Raw genomic sequence first — 17019 nt, 5'->3', positions numbered from 1 at the left:
CACAGAAAACATTACTCTTGCTTTTATGGCATTTAGGTCAGATGTGTTCACACAGTTTATGCTCAGAGTTTACAACCTCATATCAGCAATCAGCACTGAGGAGTCCAGAGTTATTGCCAAAATGGCGCAAAAAAGATTTGAGTGACCTGCAACCTGCATTAGTCCAGGATTTCGCTCAAACCTTTCAGCTGTTTACATCACCTTTGGACCAAAAGAGTTGTGCTCTTAACAATACTTTAAAAAAGTCAAATCTGTATTTTGGCAAAACCTGAAAGACACTTTGATGAACGTAATGCTTTTTTATTTTTTTTTGTTCATGTTGGTAAGGACAAAATCAAATCACATTATGCACAACCCTCAAAAATCACATCTTCTTTTGAATTTTTATTTTTTCACTATTACTTTTTCAATTGAGAAGACATTTTTGAAAAGGTTCTGTCTGCATAAAACAACCATCTGCTCATTTCTTTGGCATATTTAGCTTCAACACTAAGCTTCATCAAAATTTACACACACCCACAGGTCATTATCTGTTTAAAAGACATTATAATGACATGCTTATAAGTCATCAAAGAATTATCATTATTATCATCATTATTACTGACTCATGAGGCACTATTAGAGTTTAAAAGTAGGCTTACAAAGCTCTGTTACCAAGTTACAAAGAGATACAAGTACATTTATAGCTATTTATAAATACAGGCTTCATAGAAAGTGTTATCAAATGTATTTGTGTTTTCTCTTTGTTTGTTTCTTTGCATAATTTGTAAAGATGTGTTTTTTTTTTCTTTTCAGAAAGTGCCACATGTTCTGATTGTATAGCACATGCTGTTTTTTATCACTTGTAGGTGAAAGACTATTTGTTGATCCACAGTGATGTCGCGCTTGGTTTTGTTACTAAATGGAGCAGGAACAAACACAGGCTTTGCTGCCATCACTATGACTAGGCCTTCTCAATCTTAGCCTTTACAATCATACAAACAGATCACATGAGACAATTAACTGACTTTGGCCTTTGAACTGTCCTCTCAAATACAACATTTACTTGTTCTGCTGCCAGGTAGCAGAATGGGTTGGCCCCAAACCAACAGATTGGATTAGCTGTAGCATTGATCTTGCAGTTGTAGGGCTCAACTGGATCACTTTTGACTTTGACTGTAATTTTTCATCTTTCATTATTACAGCAATCATTGGCTGTTCTGCTACATTTGGGTTACTTGAAGAGGTAGGTGATAGGGACTCAGACTCACAATATTTCCACTATATGATCACGATAACACAATATACACAAAACATGTAGGTAACAGTTTCTATGAATGTTACGTTTGTAAGCATCTATCAACACATTCATAACATGTTATAATGCATTCATAAGGCATTATAAACATGGCTATAAATATTTATAAAAATGCATTACACATTATAGCCATGCTTATTATGCATTATGAATTGTTAACAACTGTTAAGTACTGTTCATAACAAATAAGAGCTTATAAGTTGTATTTGTCCACTCTAAGTAAAGTGAAGCGTACTGTACTAAAGCCTCCTCCAGTGTTAAGAGTGAGGCTTCAAGTTGATGTATTTACTGAAGGATTTACTGAAACACTAAAACATACATAATAAAGCTCATTACAGGCTTCAAATGTCAGAGTTTAAACTAGAGCTGCCATCAGTAGTGTTTTTGTATTTGGTTTGCAGTGATGTAATGTAACATTTAAAGTCAGAGTGCTGGTTAAGAAAAGCACATTGTAGCAATAATTCTAGGCTGGACAGCCTCTGAATATTCAGGACTGAAGTCCTGAAGATGCAGTTCTAACAGCACCAGCAGTGAGTAATAAAGTATTGGAAATTCCAGGGTGTAAATAATAAAATAAACTTTGTATTTGTCTTTATTTTATGCTCTCCAAGCTGGGACTGACTTCTTTGCCACTGACAGTATAACATGTTATTAACACTACTTATAATGCATTATATTAACAATTCATAATGTACAATAAACATGGCTATAAAGTGCAATTCAGTGTAATTCATTTTTATAAATATTTATAACCATGTTTATAATGCCTTATGAATGCATTATAACATGTTATAAATGTGTTTATAGATGCTTACAAATGTGACATTCATAGAAAGTGTTACCAACATTATTATTATTATTATTATTATTATTAATGTTTTTATTGTTATGCTGTTAAGCTGTTGTTTTGGCCTTGTTCAGAATTGTTCTAAATTATAACAATTATAAAACATTCTTTTTTATAATAAATAAAACATTAAATGTTGCCTTTGCAAAAAATGACACATTTTTTATTTTATGTTTTATTTTTTTCACTGTTAGACTCAGCAAATAAAGAAAAATTGTTTACTAAAATTAGAAATTAAAAGAAAAATGCCATATTTGAATGTGTTCACATTTAACTACTTTGCATATATACATATAAAACACACACAGACACACACACACACACACATACACACACACACACACACACACACACACACACACACATATGTATACAGTTTTACAATACAGAAAGTTGTGCAGTTTTGAAACATTTAAAACAAAAAAATTATTAAAATTAATAAATTTTGCGCTATTTCAAGATCACTTTTCAAATTTAAGTAAATGTGTGAAATTGGCCATGTTGAGGCCTTTCATACAGATAGGTCAGATTGTTTTTTAGTCTTGTCTCTTCCAGTGAAACTCATGTTCAGACAACTCTCAGGAGGATTTGAGCTGCACATCAGGGGCTTTTGTATGATGCCAGTCCATGCCAATGCAGGCTGTCATTAACGCTAAAGAAGGTATACCGCATAGTAAGAAATTCTGAAAATCATTCAACTTTCAAAGACTCTACTTTTCACTCAAATTGGTACGCTTATACTATTATATGGCTTTTGGAGTCATCAGTCCATCATCTGTCCATCAGATATCTAAATTTACAGATGATGTTGTCATGGTAGTATGATAAAGTGAAATCTGTGTTATATTTTCCTCTGTGTTAGGTTGTGTCTGGCTCTCTCTGACATTTATCTCAGGTTAGTGATGGTACAAAGTAAGAGTTGATAATGTGTTTTTGTTGAGTTGAGTTAAATCCAGAATTAAAATCGTGTATTTATGGTGTAAAGGCTGAACAGGATTCAGTGAGTGGTCTCTCTGCTGAGGCAGATTGTATTGAAGGGACATGGAGAGCGGACGATGCCCAAGATGCCATCCATGTTTGGGCGTGGAGCTCCAGGAGGCCACGAGAACTTCAGCTGCTGAAGCAGAGAGGTGAAGAAGATGAAGAGCTCAGTTCTCGCCAGAGTCTCACCCAGACATGCTCTCGGACCTGCAGCAAAAACACACACATACACACACACAAATTAATGAGTATAATTTTGTGGACCCCTTATACGAATCTGATGAATGTGAGCGTGTTGAAATAGTATTCAAGGAGAACTCAGTCAAAACTTGGTATAGCACACATCTTCTGAGGATGTGAGTGAATTATTTACTATTGGCATCATTTCTTCCTCAGTATAATGTTGATTTTGAGATTATTTGAGACCTAAACATTGAGACAGACCTTGTTTTTAGCCTGTGCATGTAACGTTTTATATATATATATATATATATATATATATATATATATATATATATATATATATATATTATATATATATTTATTTTTTTTTCAAAATATTAGTGGTAATTTCAGTTGCTTGTATGTTTATTTTTTTCTATTTAAATAAAGAAAAAAATATTTTGAAATTTTACAAAATTATGTGAGTACAGTATGTTTCAGTGACATTTTATTCAATATTTATTTTCTATTTTCTTGAAAGTTATTTATTTCTGATTAAAAATTCTGGTTTTAACCAACTGACAAATTACCCCACTCAATGTTGTTCTTTATTGTTGTCTTGGGCATCAAGTGTTACTTTGTTAGCACTCTAAATTAGTCCAGTGATGAATCAGTTCTTATTACAAATTTCATTTTGGACATTTTAGCCACAATCTTAGGTAAAACATGCATATAAACAAGTTTATAGCCATTTAATCTCAACAGGCAAACATTTGCAGTAGAACGGGTAGTGCTGAAGAGCTCAGTTACTTTGTAACTTAACTTTAACATATCGCTGCTGTCAGAACAAAACCTCATATCTCCAAAATGGTAACTTTACAGGAGAAGCAAAAAACACTTTACTTTTAATTTAAGCCAATGGAACCAGAATTTTTAAAAGTCATTTCGCGCCATTTTTTTGGTCCATTCGTCATGAAATTTACACACAATGTAAAGGGCAACAGGCATTTTCAAATTATGTCGAAACCTGAAAAACGTACACGTTTCGTGAAAAACGACGAAAATGGAGATACGAGGTTTTGTTCCGTCAGTAGCGAAATGATGCCACTAGTCCAACAAGTAAGTTTGTCAAATTTCTACCCCACTAGATTTGTCCTGGTCAACAAGACAGGTGCATCTAGGTGCAATAACAGCTCAGCCATAAAGTGGTAGGCTAACAGAACAGAACAGATGAGACATCTTTGATTTTAAGCCTTTATATCCCCTCACCGAGCACTTTATTAGGAACATCTGTAAACCTACGCATTCATGCAATTATCTAATCAGCCAACCTTGCAGTAGCAGTGCAGTGCATAAAATCATGCAGATACTGTCCAGCAGCTTCAAGAAATGTTTTACAGCAACCATCAGAAAGGGAGGAAAATGTGACTGTTTATGGGATTTTTTTTGGGACTTTTCACACAAAAATGTCTCTTGATTTCACTAAGAATGGTGCAACAATAGGAAAAGAAACCTGGCAGTTCTGCAGACAGAAATGCCTTTTTGATGAGAGAAGTCAACAGAGACTGGTTTGAGCTGACAGAAAGGCTACGGTAACTTAGATAACCACTCTGTACACCTGTGGCAAACAGAAAATAATCTCAGAATGCACAACACATTGAACCTTGAGGGAGATGGGCTACAACAGCAGAAGACCATGTTGGGTTCCCCTTCTCTCAGCCAAGAACAGATAACAGAGGCTGCAGTAGGCACACGCACACCAAAACTGGACAGATGAAGACTGTAAAAATGTAGCCTGGTCTGATGAATCTTGATTTCTGCTGTAGCACACAGATGGGAGCATCCTGAATTTGGCAACAACAGCATAAATCTATGGACCCAACCTGCCTTGTGTCAACAGTCCAGGCTGGTGGAGGTGGTGTAATGGTCTGAGGAATGTTTTCATGGCACATTTTGGGCTCTTTAATACAAATCAATCATCGCTTGAATGCCACAGCCTATTGGAGTGTTGTTACCATGTGCATCCCTTCATGACCACAGTTTACCCACCCTGTAATGTCTACTTCCAGCATGGCAATGCACCATGTCACAAAGCAAAAGCCAATTACAAACTGGTCTGGTCACAAATCTGCATTATTTGCGTGATGCAATCAAGTCAACATGGATCAGAATCTTAAAGAAATGTTTCCAACATCTTGTAAAACCCATGCTATGAAAATTGAGGTTGTTTTGAGAGGATAGGGAAGTCCTACACAGTATTAGTATAGTGTTCCTAATTAAATGCTGGGCACGTTTATACACCCAAATATTTCCCTCTATGTCCGGTGCTGAAAGTAAGGTTGGTAACATGACAATATTTTATCAGCCTGTTTAATTTGATTTATTGGAGAGTTGTGTATGAATTGAATACAATGTGTACCTAAAAATGTACTAAAATTTTTGATAGCACTAAATATTGTGATATGCATTGTGTATCTTGAAAATGTCTTCAAATATTGCAGGGTTACATTTTTTGGCATATCTCCCACCCTTGTGTTGTTGAAGCTTATTTTGCAGCAATGTGCATAGCTCATTAGCTTTGCTGTAGAAACAGCAGACTCACCCAGAAAGAACGGCACAAAGAAGTCATTTTTGCAGAACTGTCCTTTTTCATCCAGAAAGTTCTCTGGGTTGAACGTGTTTGGGTACTTCCAGTGGTTTTTGTCAGTCATGATGGCCATTAAATTGCACATCACCATTGCTCCCTGCAAAGGTAAATAAATAAATACATACATTTTAAAAATGCCAGGTATAAATCATCCAATCTATTACCGTCAAGCAAATCTCTTGACCTGTGGGAGTGTACATGGAAAGATTACTTTATAATATATTCTGGTATATTACTGTTTTACTGATTACCTTTTCAAAAATCTAACTGTATCCTAATCCAAAAGATTTCTATATTAAAGTAATGTAATCCAATTACTTACCATTACTTTTGGATTACCATTTTTTTTAGAGTCATGTACTTAAATAAATACAAGCCATTCCACTATGCCTCCATTACCTTTGGGAGGTTGTATCCCCGGAGCTGTGTTGGCTGTGTAATGTCATGCAACACGGTGGGGACAATGGTGGAACAGCGCTGGATCTCGTGGATGGTGGCATAAGTATATGGCAGCTGTGTGCGGTCATCCATGCAGGGAGAACGGTCAAAACCCAACACCTGAATGATCTCCTCATGACAGCGCTCTGACACGTGGTCAAGAAAGATTGAAAAAAGAAAAAAAAGATGGACATAATTAAAAAATGACAGTTTTACGAATTGTTTTATTAAAGCATTCTGTAACATGGGGGCTGGCTTATCCTGTGTGAAAATTAAAATGATGGTCTCCTTGTAGGGAGACCAGAATGCTAAAGGTTAAAAGGTTAACGGTGCAGAGCAGTACGGACAGTATGGCTCGAAACTGTTTATGCTGAGATAATTATAGTTTAGAGAGGGGAACTGAACTGCTAATCCCAGAGTTGAAAACCCAACGTGCACACTACCATGTCACTGATAAGGGAATGGCAGTGTGGACATTTAAGACTTTAACTGAGGTTGGAGACACGGAATATCGGGTTTATCCGCATGGAACGGGGGAGGAGAAGCCAGTAGGATACTAGGTTGATGAGTTGAACCACCTTAAAGGGCCCCACATACCACTAGGTAAGCTTAGGAGATTCAATACACAGTGGCAGGTCATTGGAGGAAAGCCAATGAAGGCCAGCGACCCGTTTTTGAGATGCCAAGACAGCATCACAGACCTTCCACCAGACCTGCAGACACTGCTGCATTAAGTGTCGGGCTGCTAGGACCTGTGTCTTGCACTCCTGCTTAAGGAACATGGGAGGAAGATACCCAAACTGACACTTGAAGTCTGTCATGCCCAGTGAGGTGTGCCACAAGGTATTATGGGCATACTTTTTCCCAGAGCAAGTGCTTAGACTATGTGGATGGCCTAGAGGATGCCATGCACCTGAGCATCCTTTCGAGGTCCTGGTTAACTCTTTCAGTCTGACCGATGACTGAGGGTGAAAACCTGAGGACAGACTTACTGAGGCCCTAGCAGCTGGCAGAACACCATGAAAATCAGCTGGTGAACTGAGGCCCTCGATCAGACACTGTAGGGAACCCATGGACCCTTACCACATGCTACATTAGCAGCATGGCCATCTCTCTGGCCAACAGGAGTTTAGGCACTGCAATGAATTTGCAGGCCTCAGAAAACCGGATCACCATGACCAAGATCACTGGGTTGCCCACGTCCCAGGGATGAAGTCTGAAGAGAGATATGACCATGGCTGAGATGGAATGGGAAGGGGTTGGGGCACACCTGCTGGTCTTGTTCTGTGCTTTCTGTTCTGAGTGCAGATATGGCAGGCTGCTACGTAGGGGATGGGAGGAAGACAGAATGTACTGCTGGTCCGGGGACCACCTCAGGGTCCAGCTCATTCTAAAGCGCCCCCTGAATGGTAGTTTCTGGTCCCCAGCACAAGAGAGCTACAATTTGCGTCTTGGGGGTTATAGGCTCTGAAGCATGGTCATCTCACAGCCTGGAAAAGGTACTGGGATTGATGTTCTTTGACCCTGGCCAATACAACAGGACAAAATCAAATCGACTGAAAAATAATGCCCATCAGACCTGGTGCAGATTGAGACACTTGACCTGCTGAGTATCGGTCAAGTTCTTGTGGTCCATCCAGGCCAGGAACAGATGTTCTGCCCCCTCCAGCCAGTGCCTGCATTCCTGCATTAACCTGAATGGCATCACAAGGTACAGTGCCCTGAGGGAGTATTGAATGCTGTCTTCCATTTGTTGCCCTGGCACAACCTAATGAGGTTATAAACACTGTGCAAGTCTGGCTTAGTAAGAAATTGAGGCTTGTTGCAGTGTCTCAAGGTAGTCAGTAGGGCTGCACAATATTGGAAAAAACTGACATTGAGTTTTTTTTGTTTGTTTGTTTGTTTGTTTGTTTTTTTCTGTCATTTTTATTGCAATATGAAAAAATAAAAGAATTTTCACAATATGACATAAATAGTTATATTTGGAAATAATTAATCATTCTAGAATGATTAGGTGATTTTGTAGTGGAGTTCAACTGCATAGAAAATTAAAAAAAATATTTTAAAATAGCTAAAAAATTACTTTTTACTCTGAAGGCTTTTTATGTAAACTAATATTTCTTGACTTTTAATGCTATACAATTGGTTTCAATGCACCAAATAAAAATGCAGGTGAGTGCTATGACTACTATTCTGAAGTGATTTTGGAGAGAGAAATTAGGTAGTTTAAAACTTTGGTTGACACACCATGACACCATTGTATTCATATTTATCAATCCAAGCTGAAGTCAATGATCTAACATTTCATGTTACTAATAATGCATGTTGCTTACCCTAAATTAAGGAACTCATCTGTGAATGAATGATGGTGTCTAGAAATGATACTGGGGCCATATTACAGAAACATCCTAACCTGAAATCACGACAACTTCAGATAGGACTGAATTTAGGACAGTAGCTATTACAGAACAACAAATCCTAAATTTCATAATCATATCTTTACTCCAGACACTCTGATAAATAGAGAAGGGGCCTTCGTGATTATTCATGGAAAATGAGAACCGTGTACAAGAGTTTTCCCTTGTTTCAAGCAGCAAAAAGTTTTTGTGTTACCTTTCCTGATTTCTGCCTCTGGACTGGACCGTGTTCTGAACGGCTCTGGGTAGCATTTAACATTACTAGCTCCAGCACCAGAGTGAGTTCAACTATCCACACATTTTGGGGTAATACCCATGATTTTGGCAAGTTTCCACTGACAATGGATGAATTAGACTCGAATGGCAGGGAAGTGCTGGGCATTTATTGCAGAGAGTTTGATGATAAAACAAGAATGAACGGCCATCATGAAAAGAAAAGCATGGCAGAATGAGAGGACATTTCACGGTGCAGCAGGGGCTACAGCACCACGTGAACTACAGGTAAACTTACTACAATTACCACAATGCAATGTACTCAGAACCTTAACCCTTTAGATTCCCAACAGTAGCATGATATGTTTGATTTCATTTGCCTTACTTGACATTGCACATCTTGTGATGAAATGATATATCGTGCAGGCCTAGTAGTCAGCCAGAGCTCTAGAATGTTGACTTGATTGGACCTCTTACATTAAGAACCCCAACCCTCCACAGACCAGGAAGGCCAAAGCAGGCATGGACTGTGACGCTGTACGCAGGGAAACCCTAAAATCAGCTGCAGCTCAAAGGCCCAAGGGAGCAGAAGCTAAATCTGCTCAACATTCTGATCCACTCATAAAGGGAGGGGCTGGGTCTGCTGGTAGACCTGGCCCAAACCAAGAGGCTGGCCGCCAATGCCTGAAACCGGTACAGGGACCTCGAAATTCACTAGTGGCAGGTTTAGGGCCTTGGCCAAGGTGACATTGGTAAAGTTCCCTGTTCAAGTCAATAAATGCCTGAAGTAATTTCTCGCACAGAGTGGGCAGCGCTTAAGAAAAACCTGGGTGCCTTGGAAGAATGACCTGAGTTTGTCACAGGTTTGTCCCTGCAATGGATCTTGACTTTCCCCCATAAGTTCAGGGCTTTCAGGGCAGAAGTGGCTGGCTTGCCCACAGTAAAGGCACCTGCCTTCCCACATGCAGGATTTGCGTTCTTGCCAGGAAAGACAGGTACATCTTAACTTCATGGGCTGCTTGGCCTGCTCAGGAGGAATTGGGTATAAAGGAAAACCCACATGTGCTCCAGTCCACCTCACTCAGGCCCTGATGGAAATCGGCCATTATTGCTTCCATATTCCGATGGCTTGCCCTGCTGTATATGAAGCAAGAAAGAACCAGGCATCCTTCCCTAGACATGGTGGCCATAAACAGTTCTGAGCAGGAACATGGCAGGCTTATTCTCCTATACAGGGGTGGCCTAGGCTAGGGCTAGACCTGTGAGTAGTAAAACAATGCAAACCACCATGGAGCATTGGGGAATTTCAAAGTGGGAGGTTTTGCTTTGACATGGGGGCTGGCTTACCCCCGGTTTGAACCGGCGATCTGCTTGAAGGGTGAACAGAAGGCCAAGGGTTAAGCCACTGGGCCATATACTGAGGCACAGGGCTTGACAAGCTGTTTAAGCTGAGATAATTCTAGGTAAAAGGGGGGGATTGAACTACCTCTCTGCGGGTCACAATCCCAGTGTGCACACCAGTAAGCCACTGATAAGGGTAGGAAAAACTGAAAATTAAAGATTAACAAAAAAGGGATTGCAATCTCAAATATCTTTCAGAAAAACAAAATAAAATTCCTTTTTTATTTCTTTAATTTCTGCTTTCCCATGTAGGGGAGTAAACATACAATGTTTTTTAAGTTTGGGTTATTTTTATTTTTATTTATTAAGTTTTTTTTTTTTTTGAATACTTATACTGGGAGCTATAACTTAGGGAAACCCAAAGTGAAAGACCGTAAACTTGAGAGAGCAATACCAAAGGTTACCGGCTTATTAAGAGACACGCGCATGTGGCAGCATGAACTTAAGACTGAGTGGAGAGCAAAGTGTGTTTCATAGCTGATGTTATGTTACATATTTATTTCTATGCAGTCACATCAAATTGCATTCGATCGTGGCATGACAGAAGGAATATTGCTATCTGCATACTGTTGACTAATCTTGGTCCATACTGTTGTGTACCTTGCACATCAGGGTGGTCCATCATGTAAATGAGGCCCCATCTGAGAGTTGTGGCTGTGGTGTCCGTTCCAGCGAGGAAAAGGTCAGCAGTGGACATGATCATGTTATCCTCATGGAATGAAGAGTCTTCTTTTGACACTTGCTGCCCAGAACAAGAAGAGAATTGTTCGTCTGTCACACATTAGCTACTGAAGAAGACTCTAGGCTGATAGAATGATTGATCTATTATATGTTGTACAGGACAACTTCAATACCCGACAACGGAAAGTGTCCTTAAACTCGGGTATATTTGCACTACAATAAAGGAAGCATTGCTGTAAGTCACTCTGGAAGAGATACAGTCTGCAAATGATAGAGATACTGTAACTATTATGTGAAACATTAAGGTTCTCGGTGCTCACCCTCAACCAAATCAAATACTGCACCATTAACAAGACTAGGCAAGCAAGTGTCTGTGGATCATGAAACAAAAAACCCTGGCATGATGTGCGGGGTGGCAAATTAATATTTTAGTCCACCTGCCCACAGTGTATAGTAAATGCCCTTTTTTCAAATAATGCGTTTTTGTGTTTTCTTTCATGATTTGTTTGTTAGCCCTACATTTGGGGTTTTAGTATGTTACCTACTGTTTATCTAGGGGGGTGCTTGCAAAAGCATGTTTCCACAATGGTATCGGTCACTCAGTCACTCAGCCAGAGGGCAGCAAAACTAAACAACACTCTATGACTCTTGATAATGGTCAAATTAAGTTCATAAATATGTAATGATAGGGTTCCTCCTTTCAGAATTGTCTCTTGGGTCAGCAGTTTGTCCTGCTACTTGACCTCTCACCTTGGTCATCTCCACAAGGTAGGCATCAATGAAATCTCGAAGGTGTTCTGGGTCCAGAGACTTCCTGTGCTCCTCCACGGCCTCACGGATGAACTCTTTTAAGGAGTTGGCATTCTGCCACACCTTATGGTGTGGTCCTGGGAAGTGCTTTATGAAGGGGAACAGGTTGAAGATCTACAAAAAAAGAAGCAGACGAATGTCCCACAGGATCATTAAATATGATAACATTTTTGAAGGTTCTTTGCATTTAAAAACTACATTTCCACATTAGGAGTTACTAGTGAAAATATTACAAAGAAATCAAAGGTTGAGCTAAGGTTAAATTAGCATCATTCATGCTAAAGATAAAGGGAACTGGTTGTCTGGGACACAGGTTCAAAGGGTAGTAAAGGATTAAATCAAATTGTAAATGGATATTATTTGTTAAAAATCATTTTAGTGTAGGTATATGCTTCATCTGGAATTTGGCCCAGAAGGATTTCAAAATATCTGTACTTTCATACAATTAATTTAGATCATGGATTTCTAGCTCTAGAAACCTAATCAATGACAAGTTGTGATTCTGAGAATCAGTAATCATCAGGAAAGATCTAATTGGTTGTTACCTGTCCTGCAGTTGATCCAAGAAGGCGAAGGTTTTCATTGAGAAATTCCAGCAACTTAGCAAATTGCTTGTCGTCATACTCAAAGCGGTCCCCAAACACGACAGAGCAGATGATGTTGGAGACTGCATTCATAATTACGTGGATGGGGTAAAAAGGCTTCCCTTTAAAACGAAATGGCAGTCAAATTCAATAAATATCATCATAGCACTTGTATATTCATAAGCCAGAAAATTGGCTCTTGTCCCATTATTGATGAACGAGATACTATGTCTGAGCTACAGTGTTTGTTCAGCACTCACTCTTAAGGATGTAGCCTGACTACAAAAAGTCAATAAACAAATAACAACAAATTATAATGTAATGCATTAGAAAATCTTAGAAATCTAGAGCTTTCTAAGGAATCTAGGCTTGATTTACATTACATGGTGGTTGTTAATATAAATGTACAAAATATAAAATACAAAACTCAACCTCAAGAGTTTTAGACCACATATTATAAAGCTTCTCATAACATTACTTTAATTGTGCACTTAATTATAGCTGGGAAGAGGCATCTCAAATGTGATGCTCAAAGCTATTGAGAGGTATTATTTGTGTAGTCCTCCCATCCAATATTATGACCAGTTTTCATGTGATACAAGTGAGAAATAATTAAATATAATGTAGGAAGAAATTGACTCATGAGTGTTAATTAGAGCACCTGAGCCCAAATCTACATTTATCCACTCAGAAGTTTCGTAAATGCAGCTGTGACTACCTTCCTGCTTGAGCATCTCTTTTATGAGGTATTGAGCCTCCTCGGCCACGCGCTCCTCCACTGTTTTCTTCCCCAGACCAAAGTTGCGCAGAGTGTGCAGAGCAAAGCGGCGCTGCTGTTTCCAAGAATGACCATATGTGGCTGCCAGGATACCTGAGAGAGGCAGAAAGAGGTACAGTGAGATAGTAAAGGAAAGATAATGGGAGTAAATATCAGAGACTAAGGCAAAATGACTTTTAGTCATCTATTGAGAGACGTCTCACGCTGCAGATGAAACAGCAATGCTGAGACATGTACTACAGCAGCAAAAGTAAAGCAAAGAAGTTGATGAGTCTTGTGTTACTGACCAAACCCATTGGTAATCCAGTCGATCACTGGCATGGCCGGCCTTCCAGAAAACACGGCCCCATTCTGAACAAAAGCTTCCTTCGTTATCTGCAGGTTATTCAACACTATTACTGGCTGCCTGCCTAGGTACATGGAACAGATCTCCCCATATTTTGTCATCTGTTGAGGAAGTAAAAGGTTTACTGCATCTACAGCTTGATGGAAAAGTGTAGGGTGCTAAAGGAAGACACCATATTGATGTAGAGGCCTGGTTTCATGTTTATTCACTGGCTGGCTTACAATGTACAAATGTACACCACTCTTATCTCAGTGCTAACATAACACTGCAAATTCCTTAGAGGAAATTAGCATTATTTTGGCAGTCATAATTGGGCAAACTACATTAAATATGCCTACTTATATATTTAAGACTATGGACATGTTCATCATTAGATGACAAAAAAACTGAAATAGCTTATTTATGAACTTCTAATGCTTTTTTTTACCTTGGTACAGGCCAAGTTGTACAGATGATCATAAAAAAGAGTGGTGTTTTGCATGAAAGACAAAGTAAAATACTTTCTCTCTTAATATTACTTAATTAGTTAATTAATTAATTTCTTAATATTTCAAGAAAATTGTTCAGTTTTCTCGGAAAAACAGCATTGTTCATCTCATGATAATGATGTAAAAACACTAATAGCTGTGGCCGGTTGTGTGTGCAGTACATATCAGACGCTCTATTTATGTGTGGGGTGGAATGTCTGAGCCTTAAACTTAGAACCACGTAATGCCGAAAAGAGATTTTATTTTGAAGGTACGATAGACCAGTGGCCCTGTGTCTTTTATAAGTCAGAAAAAAAGACCAGCCTCCCCTTTTTTATAAGATAATCTATAAGATGGTTACGTAAAAAAATCCACCAGTGTACTTCTCACAGACACCACTATGGGTTTTATGATATTTCTAACATCATAGCGTACTGACGCACCAACAGCTGTACAACCGACACCCATATTTTATGCATCGTATCTTGCACTGTTGCTCTATTTTGGTCTCCTCAGTGCCAAGTAAGCATGTGCTAGAACTTTGGAGTTTCACTTTATATTCAAACACTGTCAACAATCATCTAAAATTTGTCATATTTATTTTTTTTATTCGTGTCAATTGAGATTTTCATGTGTAAAAATAGAATATTTCAGCTAAACACTGGCATAGTAATAAAGAGTGGAAAGCTCTTCAAATTAGCTCTCCAGATCTGTGGAAATGTTCATGTGTAAAAATAGTACATGATGCATGACATGGTCTTAATCTCTACTACATACTGTCTCAATAACAAACAACATGCAAAACTGACCGATCTGAAGAGTTCCATTGGGGTGTTTATGAGCTGTGGCAGGTTACCAACAAAGAGCAACGGTTTGGGTCCGGGAGGGTAGCGGCTCCTGGAGGAGTTCAACCTGAAGATCTCTAGCAGAAGCAGAGAGAGCAGACCACCCAGCAGGGCCAAGCCCACTGAAGTCCAGTCCAAATATCTCAGCACAGACTCCATTCTGAGAGAAGTGCAGGAGAGCACAGACACACACACCTTTATACAGTGAAACCAGGGCACACTTGGCCAGAATAGCCAATGAAATCTTGTCAAGATAAAAGTCCCTCCTTCAATGAGTAAGTTTGTTTTTTGGCTGATTGAAAATTATTAACTAGTCATTGCTTTTCTTTGTTGTATTGGTACTTGTTTAGTGTCACTTTTTCATGTTTTTTTTATACATTTTCTATTGACAAATTCTACCCTTCTTGTACTGTATTTTTGTTGACTCAATTAAAGCAGAACAAACAAAAAAAAAAAAAGAAAACAGTCTCATTATGCAGGAAAATGCATTTTTCAGCCACTGGCACCACATTTCATACTTGGCAAATACACAAAATCAATGAATTTCAGACATTTTGGCGATGGTGGGAAATGCAGTTTTGCATTGACAGTTTATTAATATTCTCTGACTCAAGTCACATAAATCTTTAATAAAAGTGCCATTATGAAGGAAAATGCATGTCTTTCGGCCACTTGCACCACATTTTGTAGTGGGCGAATAGAAAAAATCAGTGGATTTCAGACATTTTGGCTCTACTGGCTATACTAAAACTAGTGTTGCTGGGAAATACAGTTTTGTGCTGGCACTTTATTAACATAGTCTTACTCAGGACACATACATGTTTAAATAAAAAGTGGCATTATGACAGAAAATACACATCTTTTAGTCACTGGCATCACGTTTTGTGCTTGGCAAATATAAGGTCATTCTATTAGAAAGGGTGTTTCCAATGAGGTAAACTAAAATTTAATTTTTGTGTTGATGTTTGACATTGTCTGTTCAGAGAGTTCACTTGTAGTTCACATTAAGTGTTGAACATTGGTATTTATTAGGGAGACCCCAATATGGGAATTCGAAGACAGTGGTTATAATATCCAATATTTTTTTATGTATATATCTGTCGATACCGATGACAATACATAAACATTTGTTAAATGTAGAACTAAATCCACCTAGATTGCATAGCAGAGAAATGCCACATTTTTTTCTGCTTGATAACACAGTAAAAGGAATAAAATGTAGATGTTTTCCTTCAAAATAAAACTTATAAACTGAAATTATGAAGGCCTATATTTTACCTTAAAATGACACTTTTTAAAAAGATTCATGTGTCCTAACTTTTACTATATGAATAAATTGCCAGCAGTTATTTTCTAACAACACTCAGCAAATTTCAGACAAAATCTCAGAAATCCACTGATTCTGATATAATTATGGTGGTAGTGGTCAAAAGCCTATATTTTCCTTCATAAAGCCACTTTTTAGGATTATATTAATAAATTGCCATACCAGTTTGAGGATAGACATTAGAAACCCGTTTTTCCTCTCCTGATGTAAAATATGGTGCCAGGGGTTGAATGATCCATTTTCATTCATAATGTCAATTTGTCACCCACTCGCAGCTCTCTCCCCGCTGTCCTGGCCGGTGTTTGTCACTGCAGCCTTTGAGTCATACACCATTAATTTCCATTCATTTCCAGTCGTCAGACCAAAACTGGACATGAGTACTACAACACTAGACTATATACAAGAATATAAGATCTCTACGTACACTATATGGTACATGACCTTAACCTTTATTTATTCTTTTTGTTCTCAAAATAATCTTCATTAATGTGACCTCAAGCTTTGATAAAATTTGAAAAACATGGTAAAATGCATTAAAGCATATATGCATTTATATGAATAAGAAACAAACACCTTTTATACAAAAACACTACATTAATGTATTACACTGTAAAAGCAAGCTCAAGTGTTTGCTTAAATAATGTACTGTAGGTGAAAATGAATAACAATGACTGGTGCATGATTTTTTTTCTGCTTACAAGCTTTGGTTGAAAATCTTTTGTACTTTTATTTTTCTAGAGCAACAAGTGAAAGTGGCATTAGTGGAAATGTTACAACT

At 38.1% G+C, this 17019-nt stretch overlaps 1 protein-coding gene across 2 annotated transcripts; it reads right to left on the bottom strand.

Moving 5' to 3' along the window:
• Positions 1-2459: 2459 nt before the first annotated feature.
• LOC118822226 (cytochrome P450 2J5-like) lies at positions 2460-15119 on the bottom strand. Of its 2 annotated transcripts, XR_005008430.1 has the most exons (10): positions 14879-15073; positions 13544-13703; positions 13197-13349; positions 12440-12600; positions 11835-12008; positions 11004-11145; positions 6334-6518; positions 5890-6031; positions 3002-3332; positions 2460-2679 (listed from the first exon to the last, which is right to left on the bottom strand). XR_005008430.1 is itself a non-coding variant. In XM_036591165.1 (9 exons), the coding sequence occupies exons 1-9, from the start codon at positions 15071-15073 to the stop codon at positions 3142-3144; spliced, it is 1503 nt and encodes a 500-aa protein (XP_036447058.1). In that variant the 5' UTR covers positions 15074-15119; the 3' UTR covers positions 3097-3141. The 2 variants fall into 2 exon arrangements, 1 of the variants encoding a protein (XP_036447058.1); XM_036591165.1 differs by lacking the exon at positions 2460-2679 and having other exon boundaries at positions 3097-3332; positions 14879-15119.
• Positions 15120-17019: the final 1900 nt, after the last annotated feature.

The sequence above is a fragment of the Colossoma macropomum genome, unplaced genomic scaffold (assembly GCF_904425465.1).
Source record: "Colossoma macropomum unplaced genomic scaffold, Colossoma_macropomum, whole genome shotgun sequence".
Taxonomy (NCBI): domain Eukaryota; kingdom Metazoa; phylum Chordata; class Actinopteri; order Characiformes; family Serrasalmidae; genus Colossoma; species Colossoma macropomum.
Note: the sequence above shows the minus strand (reverse complement) of the source record. Positions and strands in the feature narration are given on the sequence as shown.

Excerpts from the sequence above, each read along its gene's own strand:
- LOC118822226 (XM_036591165.1), bottom strand. The coding sequence starts at position 15,073 with ATGGAGTCTGTGCTGAGATATTTGGACTGGACTTCAGTGGGCTTGGCC. Across the intron at positions 12,601-13,196 it reads AGAGATGCTCAAGCAGGAAG|GGAAGCCTTTTTACCCCATC; the intron begins GTAGTCACAGCT and ends TTCGTTTTAAAG. Across the intron at positions 11,146-11,834 it reads ACCTTGTGGAGATGACCAAG|CAAGTGTCAAAAGAAGACTC; the intron begins GTGAGAGGTCAA and ends TGTTCTGGGCAG.